Source organism: Rhea americana, unplaced genomic scaffold (genome assembly GCF_003343005.1).
Source record: "Rhea americana isolate MKP2758 unplaced genomic scaffold, rheAme1 scaffold_92, whole genome shotgun sequence".
NCBI classification, from domain to species: Eukaryota; Metazoa; Chordata; class Aves; order Rheiformes; family Rheidae; genus Rhea; species Rhea americana.
In genome coordinates this window covers 1,927,904-1,953,522 of record NW_028187111.1, presented here as the reverse complement: position 1 = coordinate 1,953,522, position 25,619 = coordinate 1,927,904, and the positions used below count along the sequence as shown (strand labels likewise).

Here is a 25,619-nt window from a genome sequence, read left to right as displayed (position 1 = left end):
GAAAGCATCAGCTAGAAGGAGTAGAATAATATCCTGAAAGTATAAATATTAGAAAAGTACAGGCTGACTAACAAGTAGAACAGATGAACCAATTCAGACGATGCCTTTAATGGCTGACCAGCTTTGTGAAGAGAAAAGAGAGTTTTTTCTTGCTGTTTACAAGTAAGAAAAAGATTATAATAACACTATTGTGCAATTGCAAGAAATTCATTTGCAGGCCAGCGATGAAAGCCACTTGAGATGCAATATTGCTCCTCAGGCCAGTCAGAAGTAAAAGGGTGGCAGTTTTATTAGTCAGATATCTCCTTTTCATTCTAAAAGACTGTTATTTGAAGATGGCAGACATATTCTGATCAAAGGCTTCTAAAAGGACGGCTTAAAAGAACATTTACTCCATACTTCCCCATCCAGGGTCAAATCTCTTTCGTTTCAGCTTTCTTTTTTAAAAAAAAGAATTTTTAATAAAATTTAGGAGAGGAGTGATGCTGAGAGGAAAGAATTCCAGTCAGTTTATGACTCCAGCCCTTGATGGAGCAAGTGATCAGGATTTGCGCATAAAATAGCTTAAAGCTCGTCAACTTGTTAGATCCTGAGTAAGGTTTGAAAGATGGTAAGCTCTTAACTCAGGGACTACAGCTACTATTGGCAATCATGTGAAACATATTCTAGCACTGGTGTGCTCCCTGTCACCGGTAAGTTGTTGAATCATGTACCTTGACATCTCTGGAAGTAATCAGTCAGTCTCCTTACACCCTCAGTCTGGTTTTAAAAGGCTATGAATTTTAAAATAAATTATATTTATGGTAACTGGATAGAATTCTGCTGTATAAGCTATCTAGAGAATGACAAATATACGCAGCTTTTCAGGGTTATCTAACATAGAATAGTAAGTTCAACAAGATAAGAAAACTCTGTGGAAGGCTTACAAAGCAATGATAAAAGGTAATATTAGCAATAAAGCTTCACACCTTAAAAAAACCTCAAGAACTAGTGAAGAAAAAAGGCCTTATGAAATCCCTTTTATTCTGAAATAAGCAGAAAGGTCCTAAAAAGACTTGGGGAGGCRGGGAGAAGAAGCATAAATCTACACGGATTGGAAGGACTGGATTTCCCACAAATCTGTAAAATAGAACCAACCTAAGAGGCTTAAAAGGAAATACTATGTAAGGGAAAACATGCTGGGCAGACTTAAAGAAAAGCAGGTAATACGACAGTTCTTCAAAAGGGACAGTTAACGACATCTGATAACATATTGAGAAGAGACGCTRGGTGATTTGAGACCAAAAGGTTTATTGATCACAAATCAACTCTCCCAAATCCAACAACTACCAAATTACTTTAAGGACTTCTTTCCCACACTACCATATTAAAAATACAAAATTCTTAGAAAATCCACTAAAAAGGAGGAAGTGAGTACTACTACGGAAAGTCTGAACGTAAATAAAGTAGCGGGAAAGGTGTGTTTATAACTAAATATTGTATGACTCTAAAAGGAGTAAACTTATTTATCAAGATCAGGCAAGAAAGTGACAGACCGTCTCCTGGGAGAAACAAATGAACAAAAAGTCAAAAATTTAAAAACCCAGATAGTTGCAAAGCTCAAAAATGGTATAGGCTGGACTTCYTGTCCCTGGATATAGAAAAACATTTGATTAGAAAGAATGGGAACTCATCATCATGGCATTAAAAGTACGATTCTGAAGATACGTTGAGGACTTGCTCTGTAGAGTTCCTATGGCTTGTCTACTGGTGGATTGAATGTCTTCAAGGGGAAGAGGGTTGACAAGGCTGTGCTGAAAGCTGACAGCTGTTTGTTTTGGCCAGAAGCAATCACTCACTTTTGAATTCTAAAGATGGAGCACCTGGAGGACAGATCAGAGACAGAACCTAAGGTAACTCCCTCCAAACTTTTTCGGACAAGACCCCTCGTAAGCAGCAGTGTTCCACACATGCAGACACAGCTCAACTTCTGTACATAAAATTAATTCTCCGTCAAGATAAGAGAAAGTGATGGGTATCTGCATTTCCCAAAAAAGGTGCAATTCAGAACTATTGATACTTGTATATTAACTTAACAAAAATGAGGCCTCAATATATAGTGATGTATTAATCTAGTCTAAAATATAAAGTGAAATGACTCTAAGAAACAGAGATTTCTGAATCTCAGGCAAAGTAACAGTTGTGAAAATGAAAATACTCCCTAACAATCTTTTCCTGTTTCACTGCTTACTTGTACGTGTACCAGAGAGCACTTTAAAGACTTGAAAAGCTGTTGTCATGAATTTCATCTGGAAATGTGCCGGGCCAAAATCAAACAGTTCAGTGCTAGCAAAGGCCTCCCACAGTGGAAAATCAGCCAGACCTAAAAAACTGCCATATTATTACAGAACTCAGTTGAAGGATGGTTTATACTTGCAGGCAAAGCCATATGCATAGATATGGATTGGTACAGAATGAGAACGATGTGAGGAAATTTCTGCAAGGACTGCTGCATAAGAAAGCGATTAAGAACAAAAGCCAAAAATTAAAGCCACCTCTTTTACTTGGGCTACCTTGAGATACCACGATAAATAAGAGAAAGCTGTTATCCCGTCATCTTTCCCYATTTACTACCTTGGTTAAAAAATAATAATAATAAAAAAATCTTCACTCAGTCCTGTCTAAGGTATAGCTCTGTTTGCATTCTGACAGCTGTCACTCATTTGGATTAACTCTTTCTGAGGAGGATATGAAATCTTATGAAGGGTTTTGTGCGAGCAAAGTAAGAATKCCTCTCTTCTATCCACAATAGCAATCAGCAGCAATCATGTAACAGCTCTCGTCTGACCTTTTTGCCCTTTTGAGCAACTGACATACACAAACTCAAGGAAAAATGGAATAATTTCTAAAATATATGTAAACTGAATAGAAAAGTAGATAGACAAGGATACTAAGCAAATGAGAAAGCTATTGAGCTGAAACAAGAGAAAGAGAGAGAGCACGCGTAAGTTATTCATCTTCCAAGTATGCCTTACTAAAATAAAATTTTAATAAAAGATAGTTATGTCTTGGAGTATCTGCCTCAGTACCAATTCAGCATATAGCACAGTGGTGACTTTTCCCAGTGGAGACCYTTTTAAGAGACGAGCTCCTTTTCTCTTGCCCTGGGTTGTGCCAGAGGCCCAAATATCCTGGGTGGACCTGACTGGAGTAATAGCCCCTGTGACAGACAGTGGTTATTATTTATTACTTATCCCTTCAGACCTGCTGTGCTCTGTATGCCCTGCTCCTCGCGAGGAAGCTCCCTTTGTGCAGAAGGAAGTGAGAAGATCCTTGTTACCAGCCTCTAACTGTGCATTCACTGAATGTGGGAAATATCAATTCTCCTCCGGTAACCGGCCCTCCCTTTCCTCCATAAAAGTGCAGYCTGCTAATTGTGGAACATCTTGGCAACAGAGCGAGTATCCCATCAGGTCACATTTCTAGAAGAGAGTCAAAGAAGTAGAAGTGCTTACAAATACAGATGCCGTTCCTTACTTACCTAAACAGATCTTCACTGGGTAATGAGTCCCTGCACAGGTTATTYTTTGTTTTGCCTTTTTTTTTTTTTTTTGATTGCTAATGAATAATATTGATTCTATATTATGGATATAAAAATATGCAATTTAATGTTATTTTCCTTTACATTTGTCAACTAGTGTTGTTGTTATGCTATATGAATTGTTTCCTATGTTAATGCTTTTCTGAAGCTGTAGTATCTTCTTTTGCAATTCCTTCATATTCTAGCTGTGGTTTGGGCTTTTTATTTGTCTAAATATAAAACTGTTTATTTCTGCTTGTTTGTTTGTTTTAACAGCAGGTAAGTAGCTTAGGAAGAGCTGGCCTGATGAGCATGTGCTAGACAACATCTGGAGAGAATTACAAGCGGTAACATCGCTGTAGGCAAGGTGGTCTGAGAGTACAATTATGGTGAGTTTTCTAGGGAAAAGCAAAGAAAGAGAGCTCTGAAACAAAAAGGGAAAAGCTGAACAGTCTGGGAAGAGATATTAAGGAACTAACTGATTGGAGAAGAGYTTGAAGGAGCCAGGAACAAGCAAGGAGCAGGGCTGATGTACTCCAATAACCTCTCAGTTTTAATGACAGATAGTTCTTGTTAGCCAGGAAGGCACACTCTTGACCTGGCCAGGAATCTTCTTCCAGGCATTTCAACTCAATTCGCCTCTCTGCAAACCCCTGGAGTGAGTAGGAGAGATCCTACATTATCTTAATAGACTACAGTGCCTTAATAGACTAGGGAAGCAAAAGGCCTTTAGAAGTGCAAGATCAAAATAAAGTTTCAAACTCATGTCTCAAGTGCTTTTGGATTACAGCAGGCAGKCAGAGGCACACAGAAGAGATACTCTGACCTTAGCTGTATGGCTTTCACTGTGCAACTCTTGCTTTTATTGAACAAAAATAGAAGGAATTTGTCTCAGATTACATAGATGATTCCTATCTCTCTGCTATTCTGGCCAATTGGCTACTATTTTCATCCTGCTGCCTTTCAGTCTCACATAATATCAACAAGTGAAAATTCATTCAGGTGACTGGAACTGATTTACAGCCACAAAAATGTGGGTTTTGCCTTTGTTTTTCTTTATGCTACTTCCTCCTTCCCTTTTCATCTTGCATTTTCTCCACACTAATTTTTTAAAGATTTCTTTTCTTAACACTCTTGGGTTTCATGTGCCTGATACTGCAAAGACAGATACAACTAACTTCAAAGACTGGGCCAGCTCCAGTCTTGGCTTGTATTGCATGGATCTGGCCTGAAGTCTTCATGAGGGCAAAGCTTCATGTGATATTTGAATCAGGCCCTTAACCTGACATAAAAATAAATGCTATATTCTACAGGTATTAAATGGTAGACTGTTTCTTATTATTACTGTTGCATTAGTTTCTCTTCCATATGCCTATCATTAAAAATAATAAATTGGACTCCCTTATCTTCTGGAGAACTCCTTTTTTATCCCTTTGTTTTGGTCCCTTATTCATTTCCTTATATTCCTACTAACAGACTTGCACAGTTTAAATCAAAGCAAAATGCGGCAACTTTTTTTTTTCCCTCTCATAGTAGAAATGCTAGCAGTTCATATCTTCATCTGGGATTCCACTTTACCAGCTGTGCTCTATGAGTGCAGAACAAAAGTAATTCAACAAAAAAAATCCACACTATCAATGTTAGAGGAAATAAGCTTCCATACAAAACTGAAATTCCAGCTACAATTCAACATTGTTATAATATTTAATTTTAATCAACTTCCCATTTCCCATGCTGCCATTTTCTGTTGCCCTTTCCTATTTAAATCTGTGTGTACGCTACATTACAATGAAACCGCAAGTGAGTATGTATGTTGTGTAACAGCTAGGCAGGATCTTGAATATTAGAGATTGGATACTATCAATAATCATATTGCTGTTCTGAAATGACCACTTATCAAATATCACTAATATTTTCAGCTGCTAAGTCACATTATTGATAGACAGCTGATACTTAATAATGATTGAAGTCCTCTAGATTTGATTGCCTATGCTTCCTGCAAGTGAGCATTACACTTCACAAKGATCACAAAACAAGACATATAATTGTTTTTCTATTAGCCATTAAATAGTAACATCAAAATCAACAAAAAGATACTGGCCAAACTGTGAGGTAAGAAGATTCAGATTTTAGAGATTCTGCAGTGAAAAAGAAATCCTCTACTGCGCTGGCCCCCAAAAGCAATTAGAAGTTGCACAAAAAGCACCATTTCCTGTATAGAACTCCAGTTCAGCCGAGCTTGTACATGAGCAGCACAAATCGCCTTTCATTTCCGGATGCAAATTTGTTAAGGTGAGTTTCTTTTTTTCAGGACAGGAATTTGCAGCTTTTGCTGCAACCGAGAATACTCCCTTAGCTCTAGTCYGCCCTGAAAGTAAGTCATTCAGAATTGTTAGCACAAATTTCCCTTTAATAATCAGAAGCCAAGTTCTGCAATGTACATTAGTGGTCTAGGATCTTGTGATATTATTTTCATATCAGAATTACAGTGGCTCTGAAGTTCTACTGGTCAAACACGTTAAAGTGTGCGAGGAAATTGTGTTGCTGAATGTGATAWGAATTCACTAGATATGTGCATGTGCTGAGATGTGATACAGGAACATTTCTCAGCCTTTCTATTCCACTGACTACCTACTCTCCTTGGGAAAAAAATAAAAACTAAAAAAGGATCAAACTAAATAATCTGCTACTATTGTTTATCACTTAAAATCAAATAAAAATTTGACAGAATTTCTAATGTTAATTTATTACATTCATTTTCACATCTTGTGTTCTTGCTTCTAGCTGTACTTCTGTTTTCAGGGTGTTTTGCGTGGCACCCTAAGTTCAGCTCCATTGCTCTCAAATTTAAGACTTAAATCCTGCTACCATTTACTGTATAGGCACAGGACTTAGTTCAGTCACAATTACACGGGCAGCCATTTGAAAAAGCTATAAATTAACATTATCAGTGGTTTTAGTTCTGTTTCCTTATGTTTGCTGCCTGGTATTTCTATGCACTGTTCCACTCTTCAGCTAGAAGGACAATGGGAGAAAGTAGTTTCACATTTCTATCTATGCATACAGAAATGGAGCCAGCACATGCATTTTTCCCCCCCCAAAAAAAAGCTCCCAGGACAGGAAAGGAATGCTGGATCAGGCCTGTCCATTGTAGTGTATTCCTTAGCATCCCACAGAGGGATGTTGTTGCTATTATTTTAACAGCAGATTTCTGCTCTTGTTGCTATTTTAATGGCAGGTTTTAAAGCTTCCGCTGACATTGGTACAGACGCTGAAGCTCGTTTAGAGAAACAGAGGTGGCGAGCAGATGGTGATACAAGGAGGAATGTGGTATCTATAAATATTCTGGTGAAATTCATATCCAGGGTTTTGCACCAGAGCCAACACACTGTACTAAACCCTTAATACAGGATTTAAATTGGTCTTATGTGGTAAGTGGTTTCTTAATCTGGGTTTGCCTACCAGGGAGATTTTCACTCATAGGGTCTGGCTGTTTATAGCAAACCAGTGAAAAATTTTATGGAATGTTAATTCTGGATTAATTACCATTAGAAAAATGTTGACATTGACCAAATACGGGCAAATGTTTCCTGCTGAGTTGTCAGGACTTCAAAAATACCCCCAAGGATGGGGCAGTGACRAAGGCACAGAACCCTCTGGGAAAAAAGCTCCTGAACAATCTGTCAAAAAAGGCGTTAAAGTATGTTACAGGGTATCAGTTTAATGTGCAACAGCTCCTATCTCCTTCCAAAAAAATCAAGCAAGTGAAATGACATAAAACCCAGAAGTATTTTAATAACACAGTTTAATATACAGGACTTGTTTAAAATTCTTGTTTTAAAACAAGAATTAAGCTTTAAGCTTCACATTCACATGGCACTCTTTATTTCAACAAATTTGAGTGGATTTTGGATAGGATAATGGGTGCACATACAAACACATACACAGGGATTCGTGTGTCATTGGTTAAGAACTCAAATACTGCCTGAAATAAAATGACCAGAATCAAAACAATTTGGCCAAAGCCTGATTTGAGGTCAAACAGCAAGTAAGTAGCTGGACTTGGAGCCAAGCTCAGCTCTGTGCTGACTATGCTCCTTTGCCCTTGCACAAGGAAGGACAATATCCTTTAAACGTACAATAATAATAACCTTGAAATGTAGTAGCCTTTAAGCAAAGAGAACCTTCAAACCTCGTCATGGGCATCCCCATGAATTCGCAGAGTCTAAAAGAGCAGTTCTGACATTCTGCTTATGCCTTAGGTGCTAATGCCTTTGCTAGTCATGCTATACTGCATATTCTCAATTACTTTTCCACTTATCGAGTGTTGCAGGGAAGGAGAGGAAATCTTGTCTTACAAAGAGCTATATCAACTTTTCCCGGTATCCCGCTGCAGGAYGGCGCAGGAACAAAAGGGCAGAGAGCATCACTTGGTGCCTTTCTAAGAGCAGGAGCTAAAGCCTTACGGAGTTGATTTAGTTTCCTAAAGTGGCACTCAGGTCTAAACGTTTAAGAAATGCTACTCCAAATTATACATCAAGCTCTAAATAGCCAAAGCTGTGTGGAATAGTGGAACATTAATTTTTCAGTTTATTTTCATAAGTATGTAAAATAACTGTCCTAAAACGTCTCCTTTGAACACTCAGGTATAAACTGTGGGGAGAGATGACCTGCTTATGTATCAAACATTTTCCAAGGAAACTGGGCTCACAAGGTCATGCCATCAGCTGGTTGGTTTTCCCTTCCCCCTGTTAGTCTGGATCCACTGATCCAAACTGACTTGCCAGCCTATTTCAACCAACTTTGACAGAGGGATAGAGGTCTCCAAGGTACTAAATTTCTACAAACTGTGAATATCAATGGCTAAACAAAAAGAGAACATTCAAATTAGCCCTCCAGCTAAGAAAGACTCTCAGGTACTTGTTGTTCAAGTTTGTCCAGGAAGTGTTCCCAGCTTGGGACCAGACACAGAAAACGCTGTCTTTTCCCTAGCTCTAAGCAGAGGAGTTGGAAAGGAAATGGGGATGCTACGGGACTTTCAGGGTAAAGCATGTGGAGATGGAAATTTTGATACAGCCATTGTGAAAGCAGTAGAAGGAACCAATACCGCTGCAATACGGACATCAGGACACAACGCAAGTCGTTTATCCAACTGCTTGCAAGAAGGTTACTTCTTTCACCAAAATGCCCTTTAAAAGTCATCAAGAGATTAGAGACCAGAAGTAGTGCAAAGCTACACCTTTAGAGTGGAAAATGCTTATATAACCTCCCTAAAGTGCTGCTCTCCAGTTGTTCTACATTTATGCCTTGAAGTCTARATACTAACCTGTTGCCTGTGCTCAGCAAATGGCTCTCAATAAAATAGCTGCACTACTGTGCAAGAGAGAGAGGAAAGGAAATAATGATTGTCTGTCTTCTCCCGAGATTTCCTGCAACTGAATTCCAAAAACAGAGTGAAAGCTAAACATCTCACCCCACCTTTGACTTTTAGCTCAAATAGATACTCAGAGAGAAAGAAAATTCCCCTTTATTCCCCTTTGATTGCCATTCTTCACTTTGGACCTGGTACAGGTATGTGCAATGGCTTCAACTAGACTTGCGGTGCGAGTTAAAAGCAGCATACTGTGGCTAGACTGCATTTTTTTAATTATGTTTGTGTATGCCAGTTTCATACTTTAAATCTTCATAGCATTTTTGAAAGCATATAAATAATTTAACCATCCATTTTTAAATTTCAAACGTAAATTTGGATTTTATTTTCAAGTCAATGTGTGTGTCTCATCTGATGAATTTTCCAGCTTTCGGTGACTTCAGTGACACTGTTTTCCTAAATAAGGATATATGAGGGGATCATAGTTTCATTTTGTTCAACCTTCCGACTTGTCCTGCCACCATAAAAGGTGACTTAGTAAATACTGCAATTTCTGAACCAACTCATCCAACATCAGACTTGCTAAATATGTGAAGCAACATCCTATGCCAGAGAAGATAAAAAGAAAGTCCCACTGGAGTTTAGAGGCAAGTAACAAAAGAGGTTGACAGTTTTCCATCAAAAGGAAAATGTAGAATGAAAATAAAGAATCTGAGTCCTCGCCTCACAACTGTAACAGTTTCAAAATATGCTATTTTAGTGACTAGTTCTGGTTAAAGCTATATATTTATAACATGAAAAACTGCATGCCTTCTCTGAAGGGTTTATACCTTACTAGAATTACCCTTCGCATGTAGGACTTCCATAGTGGAAGCATCAGAGAAATATCTTTTACGCCACGGTCCCTGTTGTTCGCTTCGTGCCACTGGCAGGGGTTTCCATTTCCCCTGCAGTTAGGCGGCGATCCTGCCGACACGTCAACGTGAGCTCACCTCTCCTGCTGGGAGCGATTGCGCGGGGAGACTTGCAAGAAAGCACACGAACGCATTTTTGGCAGGATCAGGGCCTCGGATAGCAAGGAGGAACCTGGCTAACAAAAATCACCTTTGCTAATGCAAAGAGGGGAGCAGGAAAGTTCCCCAGGAACAGAAATTAAAGCCTAATGTGCTTTTAAATGCCAGCCAGAGCACTTAAAGAAAGATCTGCCAGAAACTAGATTTTTTTTACATTCAATTTGACAGTGTCCCTTTAAGGATTTATGGCATGACGCAGCCCAGGGTTTGCTTAGTTTGGCTTTTACTAAATTATTATTTTCTTTTGCTAAAAGATTCAGCCACTGAAAGCGGAGCTTTTTTGTCCTCACGATTGTTGTTACTGAACATTTTTCCTCCAGCTTTTGCCCTTGCCTCRCTCCCTGGTTGTAAATGATGCAGGACTTTCTGCTGTTATACTTGAGTTTAGCAGAGTGATAATCGTAGGCAAACGCTTGCAATCTGTCTTTTATTAAAACGGATTTTTGCACTTCTGTTTAACATGCGGAATTTTTTGAATTGCCCTTCTAGGAGAGGATTTCACCTCCACTTTTGCCTTGAGGGAAATGCTGGCTGCCGTAAAACACGTCTATTAGATAAGTGGGAACGGTATCGCTGCAGCGTGGCTCTGAGCAAAGACAGAAGAGAGCTCTGTCGGCATCTCCCGCTCTTAAAAAGTAATACTCAAAAGTAGTCATGAGCATGAAATACTTGGTACAAACTTAACTGTGTGAATAGAACAGAAGAAATGATGCTTCCCCGTGAAAAAGCAAGTCAATTCTTTGCTACTCTATACAAAAACAAGTGCTTAAATTCCATAGTTAAACAAACACCACTGCAGTAAAAAAAATGAAAGTAGCTTTCATTATCAAATGCCCGAAACCTTCTGCAGAGCAGGATTCTCCTATTTCTAGTCATCAGACCGAATGCTAGTATCAAATACTTATCGCTTAACAGACTGTAAGTGCCAAATAGGAATAGAAAAGGTTGATGTTTGTAAAATGCTTAAAATATGTTAAATGATTAAATTCAGAAGCTTAGAGGGCCTAGAAAAGGCTTAGACTACAGTCTAAAGAAAAAAATAACTTAAAACAAAATATTATTAGTAATAACATATATAAGTATATACTATAAATCTCTTTTTGATATATTTATACATGCATACAATGCAGGTACAGTATATAACAAGTAAAATAGCAACTGAACCAAATTCTTTGCTGATAATCTGAGACATTTGTTACTTCTGAACTGATAAGACTAGCAGGAATTTCTTCCTTGCAAAAATCACTCGTTCCTAAAGAAGAGAAATCCTAAAACAAAATTAAAAAAAAAGAGAGGGGAGGGGGAATTACACTGACTAAAAATAAAGGATAACAGAGATTTGCTGAAAATCATAGTCACTGTTAAACTTTCGTTTCAATACAGTGATGGAATGCGCTGAACTCCCCAGTTACTTGCTGAATCTAGCCCCACATAGGTATCTACAGACTTCTGTAAAGCGAAACAAAGGAAATGACAAATTTAAAATAACTTAAGAAACACTAGTGTCCTCATTAAAAAAAAAAATCTGTCTGAGGTAGGTGAAATTTAGTTTAAGAAAATAAAATTTTTAGAGCTCCAATTTTTCAAATCCTTTGTGCAAGAAACTCAAACACTTACTGATTCCTGCACATTCCTTGCTGAATTRGGAGGGAACAATATGTTGGCAATTCTGTTATTTTTAATGGAATGGGGACATGAAGAGAAAGATTTGACAGAACTCTACAAACTAAACCTTTTCTTTCAGACTACTCTCTGTAGACACAAATGAGAAATTACTGCTTATTCATTTTTAAGATAAACAGATTAATGATTTTTTTTTCAATATCCTAGACAAAGGAAGAGGAAATATATCTCAGGAATTTCTGATCTTTTTTACAGAATATTTCACTATAAAATGGAGATTTAGCCTGTGATGAGTCATGCACTGAAACAACATGAGAGCTCTATTCTACTCCACAGAACTATACTACCACTGTTTCTTCACCTAGAGTTTTAGCTATACAAAGATTTTGAGCTCCTCCTCCAATATCATCAAGAGTCTTTTTGAATTGATCATTAAATGATGTCAAACTCAGACCACAGATAAAATAATGACAAAGTTTATTTGCAGTCTCTCTTCTCCTGATTAGGGAGCTAGCAGAGAAGAGTTAAGCACATTTGACCTGCTATGCTCAAAGCAGCAAATTCTGGCACACTAGCTGAAGAGCACATCTTATTATGTACGCGGGAAAAAATGCAGCCAACCACATTGTAAACGGTTGGTATAAATGTTGTCTTATTAAAGGAAGGTGACTAACCAGCAACACCTTCAAAATATTATTCTTCACAGACCTGTAATGTCCGAAAGCCCTCAATGCGGATTGACACTCCACCGTGCTGTTAAATATGAGCAGAACAAAAAATTGGGCTGTTCTAAGAGGTCAACAGTCTAAGTACGTGTAACATCCCAAACACTAAAACGAATTAGCTCTTCCTTGATAAAGTTAGATGAGCATCCAGATTTGCAGGTGAAAAGTCATGACTCAGCTGAGTGAGAAAAAATATTCCAGCTATGAATCCAAAGTTAAGTAAAAGGGAAGGGAAAAATAGGAAAAAAGCTAACCATGAAACACTTTTGTTTTCAAGAAAGAAATACAAAATAGCTAGTATGCATTTCATTAGATGGCCATAATAATAAGATTTTTTTCTTCTTATCTGTACGACTTACAGCACTATGTAAATGCTACAGCAAATAACAATTATTTGAAAGGTAATACTTTATATTGCAATTTTGCAATGTCAAACATTTCCGTGAATGCTCTGCAAGAGTCTGAATATTCATAAAGAGAATGACCAAGGTATAATTTATGAATAAATACTTTCATTGAACTACAAATAACCATTATTACTGTTCATAATGCTTCATTTAAATTAGGTAGGTCCAGCCAGTTAATGTAAAAAAGTAACATTTCCAAGAAATTTTGCTACTATGCAAATAAGTTGCCAAGGAAAGACAAATGAAAAAACTCAAATATAGGAAATAACAAATTCATGTAACAGATCTGGCATAGAGGTGGGATTTAATTATTTATAGTAGTTGTTTATCACAAGTAAAGTTTAATTACTTCCTTAACAATAAAAAACTTGCTGTGTCTCATTTAATTAACTATTAATTAATTTATTTAATTAATTAATTAGCCAGAAACAACAGTGAACAGGATTTTAAATATTGTTCCAGAAAAATCCTACTATGTTCACTGGAAGACAGATGATTCCACCTAAACAATTCTTTCCAATTTTTCCTGTTATTCACAATTTTTTCACATCAAGCCATGGAGATAAAACTTTGTTCTTTTTCATGAAAGCTTCTGCTTGTTCAAGAGGTTTCCTCCCTTTTCTTTTTTTTAACACAGGCCTAAGCTGTATCAAACAATTATGTGTTTGTCCAGTATAAGGTACTGAGCTGTTTTCCAGTGTCTACATAAAGCGTATTGGACCATAATTAATATATGTCATTTTTAGGAAAATTGCCACTCGTTATCTAGAAGAAGAAAACCATGAGGACCCAGATGGAGGAGGAAAGTCTGAAAAAAAAATCATAATTCCTCTTCATGCCGTGACTTGCCTGGTGGTGTCAGGAGCAAACTCCTGGACCCTTCTCTCCCTTTTCTCCTTTGACCTCTTCTGCCTCAATCTTTGCTTTCCTTCCCAACAGTCGTCTCCTTTTCTGCCTTTTTCCTCCTCCCTGGCCCCATAGCACTTGCATGCTCTTAGGTTTATCCTCTCTGTACAGCATCCCAGCCCAGGGAGGAGGCAGCACCCACAGACGTCCACCAACATCCCAGTCCAGCTGGTGTCTGCAAACCCAAGCAGAGGCAGGGCATTTCTCGTGGCAAAGCCACAGAGGCAGCAAGTGCCCCCAACATTTTTCATCCTCTTAGGGACTGAACTGATTCATTGTTGTTGTTGTTGTTGTTAAAGCCTGTAAATATACTGGATTTTTTGTTGGTGTGTAGTCTATATATTCAGCTAAGCCTCTCTCCATTATTTAAAATCAATTATTCCCAAATTGCGAATTATTCCCAAATAGGTAAATGATACTCGGCACCATAACATTGCTCAAGCAGTCAGTCCTGAAGGACTCTTAATGAGCAGCCACTTCACAACTGAATCTTTCATTCCCAGGAGCAGAAGGGGAGATTTTCTCGAAGTTTCGTTATATAACTGCGTTTTCACAAAAGCCATTAATTATTGCCCCTTTCTGTAACAGCGCACTGCTAGCAATCTCCACGGCCACCCTCCCTTCTCCCAGCCCAAGAGCAATTTCCTGAGTTATGGCGCAAACAGAATTGCTATGTACAGAATGATCTAAGTAGGCTCTAAAAGGGCAATGCGAGCTTTCCGCCACTCGGCCAGCGTTACAGGGACCTGCATAACTGGACTGTGATGTTACAGTCTTATGCGGGTAACACTCCAAAGCATTGAAGTGAATAACGTGACTAGCTTGCCGCTAGGCAGATGGAGACTTTACCGGAGCTGTTTAATGCTAAATGAAGACTTTTTTTTCCAATTTGCTCCAAGGAGTCTGGCACAGGAAACCCAAAATCCTACAATAATAAATCTTCTATTTATCTTTTAAATTCTAGAGCGAAATAAAAACCATTAGGCATCCACAGCCATGTGCTGTATTCTTTATATTCAGAGCTTTCTACGCCCCTCCAGCATAAAAAGATTAAGTTGTCTGAAGTTAAAAAAACAACTTCTCGGTTTAAAAATAACAGCCTTGTTGCCTTGTATGGAGCATTATTGTATTGAACTGCACAATAAAAAGGCAGAAACGTTTAGAGACTGCAAAGATTGGCATATTCTAGAAACCTTTGTCTGATCTAACCCGTTAGTTTTCGTGCCATCAGACATTTGCACGGACACTGAAGACCAGAGGAAAACATGATCTTTCCACGGTACAGAAGTGATCACCTAGGCAGTAACCTCATTATTACAATTATTTTATTCAACCAAACTAACCCAGCACACCAAGAAGAGACTCCCATAGGTATGCCAGAAATGTTCCATTCTTGACGGTCGTGCTGATAGAGAGGATGCTTTCGGGCTGTGAAGGTCTGCTTGGGACATCTCAGAGCACAAATGCAACTCAGGCAAGAGGTCAAGATCTCCGTGAGAATTACACCTTCTCAATGCCACCAAAAACAAGATCACGTCTTGAAAATCAGCCCCATAAAGTCCTTTGAAACATAGATGCTCAGCATCCTGCAGAATCAGGCCCTGGGTCAGCAGCTGCCTACTGAATATGCTTCCACACAATCTTTACTTTATTGTATCTTACAACGTGATAGGACATTTCCAATGCCATTGCCTTTAATTTGTCGGATACCTGATAACTAAAAGCACAAACACAGGGGCAAGTCACTTTTTTACCAGAGGAAGTGTCACCAAAAGATTTAGGGTTGTCCATCCCCGTTAATGCATGGCATTTTATTTCAATTTAAGGCAGCAGCAGAATGCAGTGCAATTTCTGGGCTGAAGCCTGCTTTTAAGGAAGCCAAAGGCAGTGCTTCTGTCAAGAGATGAGAGGGTACAAGCAAGTGCTCAGTAGATCTATTCCTACTTTTCTTTTCACCCTGATAAGCAGGGCAGCTTAAAGCAAAATAAAAATGCATATGCATTTTATCAGAGCAAAGTGCAGCTAAGTGCAAAGATGAGAGAGGGATGGTGGGCAGCCCTGGGAGGATTTCTTAGTCAAAATAAGCTATGCCTATAAAAGCAATGAGAGCAACAAAGAGGAACAGTTAAGAACTGGTCTTTCATCAGGATCCTCTGTGTGAAATCGAGGACAATCAAGTGAGGCAAGGAGGTGGAAAAAAAAATCTATTTGTAAATCTTTCTACCTATTCTCAGCATACGTTCTTTCTCAGTAGATTCAGACTTAAAGAACTGATCTGCAGGCATTTCAGGGATAAAACAGTAATACTCTGTTCTTGAAGACTCCCCAACCTGTTTACGCGAATGCACCATATCTCTGTAAAATTTATGGCATGCTGTCCTTAGAGTTATTTTCTCTCCCTGTGTATCCACAGAGTCAGTCAGCCCTTTTGATATCGTAATAAGGGATGTTGCTATTGAACTCATGTGGCTTCTTAAGGAGTCTGTGATACAGAGCTCCTTACTCTCAGTAAAAACAAAGGGACTCTCTCTGTCTTCATTTTTCCCCTTAGTTTTGGGGTATATTTCTGACCAGGCAGTTCCCTATTTCCTGAAGCTCCTAAAAGCAGAGACTTGGTTTTGTTAATTCATTGGTCATGGGAAAAAAATGTTAATGCTAGCCAAGAGTGCATCTAGTCACTGAGCGAAGTCAGAGAACTGTAAGTCATTCATAATTATGGTGTGTGCCCTGGTCCAGTGATTTTCAGACAAATTTTACTGTGGGTGCATTCGTATAAATGTGCTGATTATTAACATGATTTGTGTCAGTTCTTAACCAGTTAGTTAAGTACTCTTTAGAACCTGTAAATCAGTTCTTTTAAAGGTGGTTGGCAATAATTTCTTCCCAAGTTTCTTTCCAAGCGCTACATGTGTGGACATTGCTGAAAATGTCTGTTTAACAATACTGGAAGATTGCCTATACTTCCTTCATAAAAAGTAGAAGCCTTAAGAAGAATGAGCAGGTGCAGATATGGTGCAGTGAAATTGTCCACTGTGACAGAAACAGAAGTCTAACATGCAGGAATTTAACTTTATTTATTTATAGTGAAGTCAGGAAAAAATGGGGATTAGGAGAAAGGTAAACTTATTTGTGAAATCATGTAGAATCTGGCAAGTAACTTTAGTTCATAACAGAACAAAACTTGAGGAGCAGTTCTGAATGTCCACACACTTGATTTCATTATTATCTATATCAAAATGCTTTTATTAATTGCAAATTCGTTTTAAAATCTATTTTCAAATTATTTAAAAATAAGTGTATAAAAATGAGGTGGTGGGAATCCACTTTAAAAATAGTTACACGACCAAAGTAAATATATCAAGATTGACCAGAAACGAAATTTTCTTATGTTTCAATAAAAAAAAAAAAAAAAAAAAAAAAAAAAAAAAGGAGGAGGCTTTGTTTCAACCAAATCTGCCCCCCTCCTTGCTTCACTCTTTTTCAACTCAGTCTCCAAAATCCTTTCTTGCCTCAGCCCTAGGCAGGAGATCCTTCTCTGAATTTCTCTGTTGCCGTGAATTATTATGCTCTGGCCCAAGACGCTTCCCAGACCCAGCCTTCCTTCTAGCAGTTGTAAGTTTGCATTTGCAAACAAACATTAGACAACTTATTGTCACGGTGGGGTTGACTCGCACAGTTCTCTCACCATATTCACAATACTGTTGGATCAATAGCTCGGCTTAGAAAATGGCCTATGGAAATATTATTGCAACAAATGCTTTTGTCACTCCTTGGATTGATTTACTGATTCATTGTTTTCTGATCTTGCAGAGTGCTCTGTTAAACAATGCCACGGCCATGAACAGTGTTGCTAGAACTCTAATTGGTGCTACGTTTCTTGTCAGAGTTTTAAAATTTCTTAATTAGCTTTCAAAGCAATTTCAATTTAATTTTGTCATAACACCGCTTTATCTTTCGCTAGCTGTTCTCACCAAAGCGTGCTACAGACCTTACCACGAGAAAGGCAAAGGCATTGCATTTTGAAATAGCAGCTGCTTAGCAATCAGAAAGGCTAGAATCGTAAAATATATTCCACACTGGAACAGCAAAGAGCTACTACACATCAATCTTTTCACTGAAAAAAAAAAGAAAAAAGAAAAGAAAAAAGTCTCAGTGTTGTTGCACAGCATTCCCTATCTGTGGAAACCTTCATGCAAATAAGAATCCAGAAATTCCAACATTTCTCCTGTCCTGCGATGCAGAGCTGCTCCAGGCAAGGTTCGGCACCTGAGCACTGAAAAGCCCACAGCTGCCTGGCTTTGCGCGTACACTGGGGTATTCATAGCTGTGCTTCCTAACGGAGCCGCACCATTCCCAGATTGACAGATGCTAATCATTTGTGCATATATCCRCTGAGCTTTCACTGTCAAGATTTCCACATACCGTCCCAGCCCATTACTGCGAAGTAAAGGTGGTGTTAAATGAGATGCCGTAATGCTCATAGCATGCACAAAACCATAAAATGCCATCAACAGGCACTAGCAGGCTTAGTGTCTCCAGAAAACTGGTTTCATGTCTGAGATTTGGTCAGTTTTAGAAAACGTAAGCCTCTTACATTGAACTCGATTTTGTATCACCATTGTAAACTACAGGGCTCACTATGCACATTTAGGCCGATTTAAATTGCACTTGAACAGATTTTATTTAAAACATAAACCAGTATAAACACCATATGAGCTGGTTTCAATCTACCTAGGAATTTTGCCAGTGTCCTCAGTCTGAGTTTAATGTATTTTTTAAACTATCGCTAGCTTATTAATGTAGACCAGAATGCAGAAAGAAATTAAAACAAAACAAAACAAAACAAAAACACACTTTGACCCTTGAAGATACAAGATTTGCACTGATTCTTACAAAAAGTCACTGTTTAAAATGGGATTTCCTGGTCTGTGTTRCAAAACAATGCAAATGCTCTTTCCTGAACGTAATGCTCTTGAAAGACCTCTTTCGACTTTCCATCTGAAAAAAGCATCAGTTTTCCTTAAAGACAGATATAGATAAAGCAGGACACTTCTGTCTGAGGAGAGACTAGCTGGGCTGATATTTGATATAAGCGCTCAGTCCCCACTGGGAGGAGGGAATAGTGATTGATGGTTTGTAAGGAATTACTTGACTTTTGCTTGTAACAGAAGCTTTTTGGATTCTCCCAAAGTTCTTGTCAAATGCAAGAAATGTTTTTCGAAATTGCAGTTTTCCCCTTCTCTGTAGATGGAATAAACTCGTATAAAAAATGCTGTAGATTTAAAATGAATATAAAAGAAAGGAAGACATTGTTTGACATGCTGCCTTTTTTTCTGAAACTTTGCTGTTCTGTAAGATTTGTCTCTATTACTCTATTACCTGCCACCTTCATACAGTGTGAGTAATTCACCTCTCTGCAGGAAGAGTTTAACAAACTTAACAGCAGGAGTTCACCGATTTGATAAGACACGTATTACCACAGAGACAAATCCTTCTCTCTCTCTGTCTCACCAGACTCCAAGGTCAAAGTTGTATGAACTTGACCAACACAAACCCTTTCCAAGCCCCTACACAGCTCTTCTCACTCTCATCTGGACAGCTCCATATGCCTCCTTCAGTCGTGTCATCTGACGAGGGCAAGAGCATTAGCTATGTGGCCAAAATACAGGAGCAGCATAGGCATTATGTGGGTCAGATTTTAATTTTCCCTTCCATTAAATACCTCAGGAGCAACGGATCTGAACCCCCCTCTCTGCCAGAATCCCCTCCTTAGGAGGTAAACGGATGATCCAACAGGTGGGATGAGTTCATGCAGTCCTAGGCATACATACATTTGTTAGGAGGACATTGCTTAAATAAATTCCAGTCTCAAGCTCTTCTGCAAATACCCAAGCTAATACTCTCTGTTTTACATGTCACTGTTACAGAACATATCTCCTCAGTGAGTCTTAAAGACTGTGCAATGGGTGGTGTCCATCAATTCACTCTACCCTGGAAAACTGGAGCACAGMAAAGAGATGACAAAAAGTCCTCTGCCAGTTTCTGAAATCCTAGTCCCCTGGACTGAGCWCTCAGACAGAAATTTAATTGAGAAACTACATCTGGAACCAAAATAAGTTCCCCTCTATTAATGGACTTCAGACATTAGTCAAAAATGGGAATTAATGAATGTGAACATTCATAGGGTATGAAAAAAAATCATATTACTATCATTTGCATTTCCTGTACCTTGAAAATTCTAGTTTGCYTTTTCCAAGGTTTGATACAACTACATTGTTCACACACCTCCACCAAAAGGATTTATATAGAGTACGTGGTCTGCGCATGGCTCTTCAATAAAATGAGGTGGCACGTGGCAGTCTATTTTTATCGTTGCCGCAATTGCACTTCCTTGAACTTTTGTTACCCACCTGCTTCTTAGGGATTCATCTCTGCCGAGACGACATCCAGTCCAAAACCTCTGGCCACTTTTAGCCAGCTGCCATTTCTCACTGTTGTTTTTGTTGCGGATAGTCTTGGCTTGCCCACAGTGTGTTTGAGAATCAGGTACTCCATAGGGGAGTGTAGGCAGCATTAAGATGGCTATTTCATGAAACCTCCAATGTTAGACAGAAGAAGTTTATACTATAGCAAAATTGATAAGGGTTTTACTCTTGCCAGCAATGTAAGGCTTTGTCAGGGTATGAGATCTTAACATAATGCTAGTCTTACGGATAAGTAGCTGTAGTAAACACATTGTAGGTCCTAAAATGTATGCCGTGTTGTTTTCTCTCTCTGCAAAGCCTCACAGAAGTTCATTAACACTCCTTTATACAACGTACAGTACGAAAACCATTTTTGTAATGCAATCTCTTTATAGATAGACCAAAATAAAACTCTCAAAGATGTTTTCTGGAGCTGATTTGTGCATTTTTAACATATGCCGTAAGAAATATCCACGGGATGCGTGATACGAAGACAGAGCTGGCAAAATTCGTTTATGGAGCTCCTAATGACTCCCCCGTTTCTCTCTTTGTGAGGAACGCGGCTATCCTGACCACAAGAAATTGCATTTTGTTGCCATTCCATTTTGTTCTCCCTCTGAAGCGCTCGTGTTCAGCCCACCCGGCTACCTAAGAAACCAGGCGAGTTTCAAAGGAAGGGACAAGCCCCCCTCAAAATGTCCGTGACAAACTTGCGCCGACYCAACGAGCGCGCTCAGCTCAGCTCCTCCTCGGCCTGCCGGCTGCGCCTGCCCCGCTGGGGTGGCAGCGGCGGGGACTGGTGAAAGTCACCACGAGAGCCGACGGTAAATAGTTCATCCACCGCGGAAGGCAATGCCTGCCCCCCCTGCGACCTCCCCGCCGCTTGGGTTTAAACTATAAATACCCGGGAGACATCCCCGGAGCCCACTGTCCTGCTGCCCCCTGAGAAAACCAAACGCGTTAAGAGGAGGCGCTCGGGCGGCCGGGTTAACGCGTGGCCCCGCTCTGCTCCGCCGCCGCGGCCCCGGCCCCGGCCCCGGCCCTGGCCCCGGCGGTGGCTCCGCGGGGCCGCGCCGGAGCCGCCGCCACCGCCGCCACCGGTGTCCGCGCAGGGCCGCGGCGGGCGCGCCGCGAGTGGGCACGCGGTCGGGGGAGGGGGGGGCGCTTTGATCGCGAATTGCTTCTCTTAACTTGGTGATTAAAACCCACATGTGATTAAAATTCTGCTCCATGTGCCTTTTAAACGAGTCTCGTAAAACAGCACATTAACTCCAGTGACAGAATTCATTCCAGAGGCATAAATAAATTGCAGCTACCAGAGATATTTTTTTCGAGCATAAGGCATTTACCCACTCGTGTCTCTCATCCTGCCTCCCTACCGCAACACACGAATTCCCTTGCCTCTCCCGGGAAGCTGCGCTCTCTCGGGCACTCGGGGAGACTCCGAGTCGTGGCARACCTGGCCAGCCAAGGGTCCGGGCACGGCTCGGAAATCGCAGATACGAGGTGATGGATTTCACCAAAGCGGAGAAACGTGCCTGCGAGGAGCGCCGAGCCCTGCACCCTCTGCGAGGGCTGGCTTTCCTACACAGCCAGCACAGAGCCGCAGCACACGCGTTCAAAGGAGAGGAAAAGCGCAGACACCGGCGTTATTTTTCATGAAGCGGCGAAGCCAAAAGCCTGGGGTGTCAAGCAGAGCTGCGGAGCAGACAGCCGCCTCCGCGGCCTCTCTCCTCCGCGGGCCCCGCTCCCGGCGCCGCTCACCTCGGCGGCAAAGAGGAAAACCCGCGCCGGGCGGGTCGGAGCCGTGCGGGGAGAAACCTAGATAGCTGCCTGCACAGAAAAGAGTCGGAAAAAAAAGGAGCACGAGTTCTCGCTACTCCTTCGCCGCGTTTGATTCCCTAAGGCGAATAATCCTCGCGAGCTCAGAGTGACTGTTTTATTCGAATAATTCGATAAATTGGGCTAGCCCGATTTGCCTTGTCATATGCCAGACTAGCAGATATTTTTCCGTTCTTCACTGTGATATTTGGGGCCTCTCTATAATCACATCCGTACCAATAATATCGGCAGCAAAAGCACAGCCCCGCGTTATTTCCTATGCTATTCGGGAGCAGCGATTTTGAGTTTTGAACGTTTAGGATATTATAAAACCTCTCTTTTTTATTTTAGGTATATCGCTAGAGATTTGGCGAGTTTTAAATGCTTTAGGTGTAAATTTCGTTCTTAATTGGGCCTTGTAAAGATGGAATTTGGTGGCTATTATATAGCTGGTAATCAATTTTCACCCAGCAGCAAAGGTATACTGCGGCGGATTTAGGTTTAATGAAGTGACTATGCAATTACGCTCACGGACTTTATTTAAAGTCTATCAACCTCCTAAAAATTATTTCTCAAACTGTTCTTGATTTCCTTTGCTTTATGAAAAACATCACATTTGCTTTCTAAGGTTTCCGACATTAGCAGCCGTTCTCTCCCGCTTTCTAGTTTGGCGCTTGAGAGCTTTTTCCAATTCTTTATTTCGAATTCATGGAAAAATGTGCAAATTAACTTCTAGACCAACGAAAAATATATCCTGTCGTAGCTGGAAATTAATACCAAACRGTTCTAAAAGGGAAAACTAATTCGCATATCTGCTGCTGTTGGAAAGTGRACTTTTGTCGTTTCGATCACGTATTTCTTGTTTTGTACAGGGAACACTCTGAGACAGTGAGCTGCTTTCGGATGGCTGTTATTTTGATAGCGTCTTTCCTCTCTCCTTAATGCCCATCGCCCAACGAGAGAGAGAKCTCCAGGAAGAAGATTTTACCTACATCTCCTTAGGGGAAAGCTGCTGTTGTTTACAAGCAAATTGAAATGCGGTTCCTTGAGAGCGGAGTGAGGCGAGAAGGTCTCCGCAGTTCCCAGTCTTTAGCTCCTTTCAAAAATACTTGACAGATTTTTTTTTTTTTTTTTTTTTTTTTTTTTTTTTTACAGCTTTTTTTTTTTTTTTTTTTTTTTTTTTGGGTTTTGGATAGCCGGCCCTTATCGATATCTGGGGGAATCACACACACACACAAAATACGTTATATTCCTCAAGTTCACCGGACGGAATGGAGCAAGTGGACTAAATTGCTGTCATTTCTCCCGCGGGGTCCCGRAGAGAAATCGCTTGACCTTTTCCCACATCCAATATTTAAAAGAAAAATGAAGGGGGATTTCAGGGAAAAGTCTCCGATCTCTACACTTTGCGCAGGGTCGCCTGCTCGCTCCCGTTTCGAGGCGCTGGGGAGCGAGGAGGGCAGACGGCGAGATCCGCGGGCGCTGCGCGGGGCGGGAGGCAGCGCGCTTCCCTCCGCACCGCCCCCGCTTCGCCCCGCGGAATCCCCGCGGGTTCGCAGCTGCTCTTGCGGGGCTCTCGCTTTAGGGACAAGTGATTTGCCTCGAGGGATAAATAATTGTTCCAAGCCACCGTTTTTCTTTTAAATGAAAAGCCCAGGCCGGTCTCGTGCTCTGTCTCCCCAGATACCGCCCGGCGACCTACGGGCCGTGGCACTGACACTGCTCTTAATTCCCCCGGTCCCTGGGGGTGCCCGGCTCGGCCCCGCCGGCGGGACCCTTTGGACCCTCCCGTCGCCCGCCGCCGGTTTCCCTGTCTGAGAGCCTTTTCCCTGCCAGGAAAAGCGAGGGCAAGGCCGGTGCCAGACCGCTGGCCCTGCGCGCGGGGAAGGAAGGCGTCGCTCCCGGCAGCGCTCCCGCGGGCGCTGAGCGGAGCGGAGCGGCTGTAGCACAGAGCTCCGCCGACCCGACCYGATCCGGCCGCGGCCCAGCCCGGGCGGACAGAATCAGGTCCCGGAGCCCCGGCCCTAGCCCCGGCGCTCCCCGGTGCCGCGGGGCCCGGCCGGACCGCGAAACCGGAGCCGGAGCCGCTCGCCTCGCCCCCGCCGCCGCCGCTTTGCGCTGGGGCTGCGCATCGGGACAGCGTCGATTCGGGGCGCCCGCCTCTTCCTCCACCAAAACCTCCGGTTAGGACAGCACGGTTTCCACGGGGCAGACTTGGGGCGGGAGGGGAGGGGGCGTTAAGAGAGCCRTAGAAAAGAGGAGAACTCTCTCCCGCAGTGGTGCGAGTGCTGTGTCCCCCGTCCTTTCCCCCCGACGCGCCCTTGCAATGGTCGAGACCCTCTGGGGCAGGGCAGAGCAAGGCGAAACGCGTGTCCCGAGACACCCAGGAAGTACCAGCGCGAATGGTAGACACAGAGAGAGGGAGGAGAAATGGAGAAGGAGGAAGGCGGGGGGGCACGCCGTTCCCTCCCGGGAGGTCATGAAGTTAGGGGGGAAAAATGTTCGGAGTGGGTGGGAGAAAAGTCGCTGTAAACCGAAAAAAAAATCAGAAAAAAAAGTCTCTGCAGAATTTCCCCCACCCCAATGCCGGATGTTTTCCTGGACTCGCGGCTGGGCAGCGAGGAGGAGCGCGGGGCGCCCGCGCAGCCCCGCTAGCCGGGCAGAGGGGCTGCGGCCGGCAGCCCCCGGCAGGGCCAGCTGCGAGCTAAAGGCAGGGAAAAGGGTTGGGGGGGAGGGGGTCGGCGTATAGAAAGGAGTTGCACTAACCGGGGTTGAGGTCCAGGCACTGAGTCGGGTCTTCATTGTCCCCTAGCTGGCCATTGGGGCTGAGGCTTTCCATGGACAAATCCAGCCCCTTGTCCTCCCAGTCTCGCAGTTTCCTCTTTTTATTTGTCCCAATCAAGGCTTCTACTGAGAAAGCGTGCGCTCGGGAGCTGAGGGCCACCGCCGATCTTCTCCTCTCACTCATCTTATCCCCCAGCCCAGACCCTTGGGCAGATGAGCAAGCAGTGGCTGAGCGCAGAGCTCGGGGACCAGAGGCAGAACCTCTCTCTTCTTTCTCCCCCCACCCCTCCCCAGCTGCACCCCCAGAAGAACCAGCCCTCAGTCTCCTGAAGGAACTACATGAGGTTGCAGATACTCCGTAGGCAGAGCCAGGAGGGTGTGCACAGCTCAGGTCCCCAGCACTTGCTCAGAGGGGCTGCAGGCTGGATTTCATCCTTTTTTTTTTTTTTTTTTTTTTTCTCTGATTGATCCAAACTTCTGGGATTTTTTTTTTTCTCCAAGAGTTAGGCAGGCTGCGTGCGCCTGTCAAGAAAAAAAAATAATGAAAAAAAAATGTCCCCGGCCAATAGGAGGGAGAGATCGGGAGAGACCCAAAAGCTGCAACCCAATGGGGAGGGGAGGGAGACTCGGACTTCGGGGCTAAGAATTTTGGCCATCTGAGTCCTGGGACACCGGCCGGGAGAATTAACTGTTTGAAGAGCGGAGAGCCGTTAGGAAACACATAGCTCTAAATGCAGAGAGGTAACAACTCCGACACTTCTCTCCTCTGAACCCAGATTTCCTAGGGACTCCTGGTAACTAAATCTCCCCCAAAAAGTATTCGAAAGGGGGCTTTAAAACCGGGGGTTGCAGAATGAGGGGGTGTTTGGAAAACGTCATTCATGCC

The 25,619-nt window shown here is 41.8% G+C and overlaps 1 protein-coding gene across 1 annotated transcript in view; it reads right to left on the bottom strand.

Annotated features, from left to right (window-relative positions):
* Positions 1-25,194, bottom strand: part of TBX15 (T-box transcription factor 15) — a 105,246-nt gene extending 80,052 nt beyond the window's left edge. Inside the window, exon 1 of the mRNA XM_085324669.1 lies at positions 24,716-25,194. Coding sequence (XP_085180795.1) covers positions 24,716-24,917 — 202 coding nt within the window. The 5' untranslated portion in view covers positions 24,918-25,194. The remainder of the gene's footprint in view (positions 1-24,715) is intronic.
* Positions 25,195-25,619: the final 425 nt, after the last annotated feature.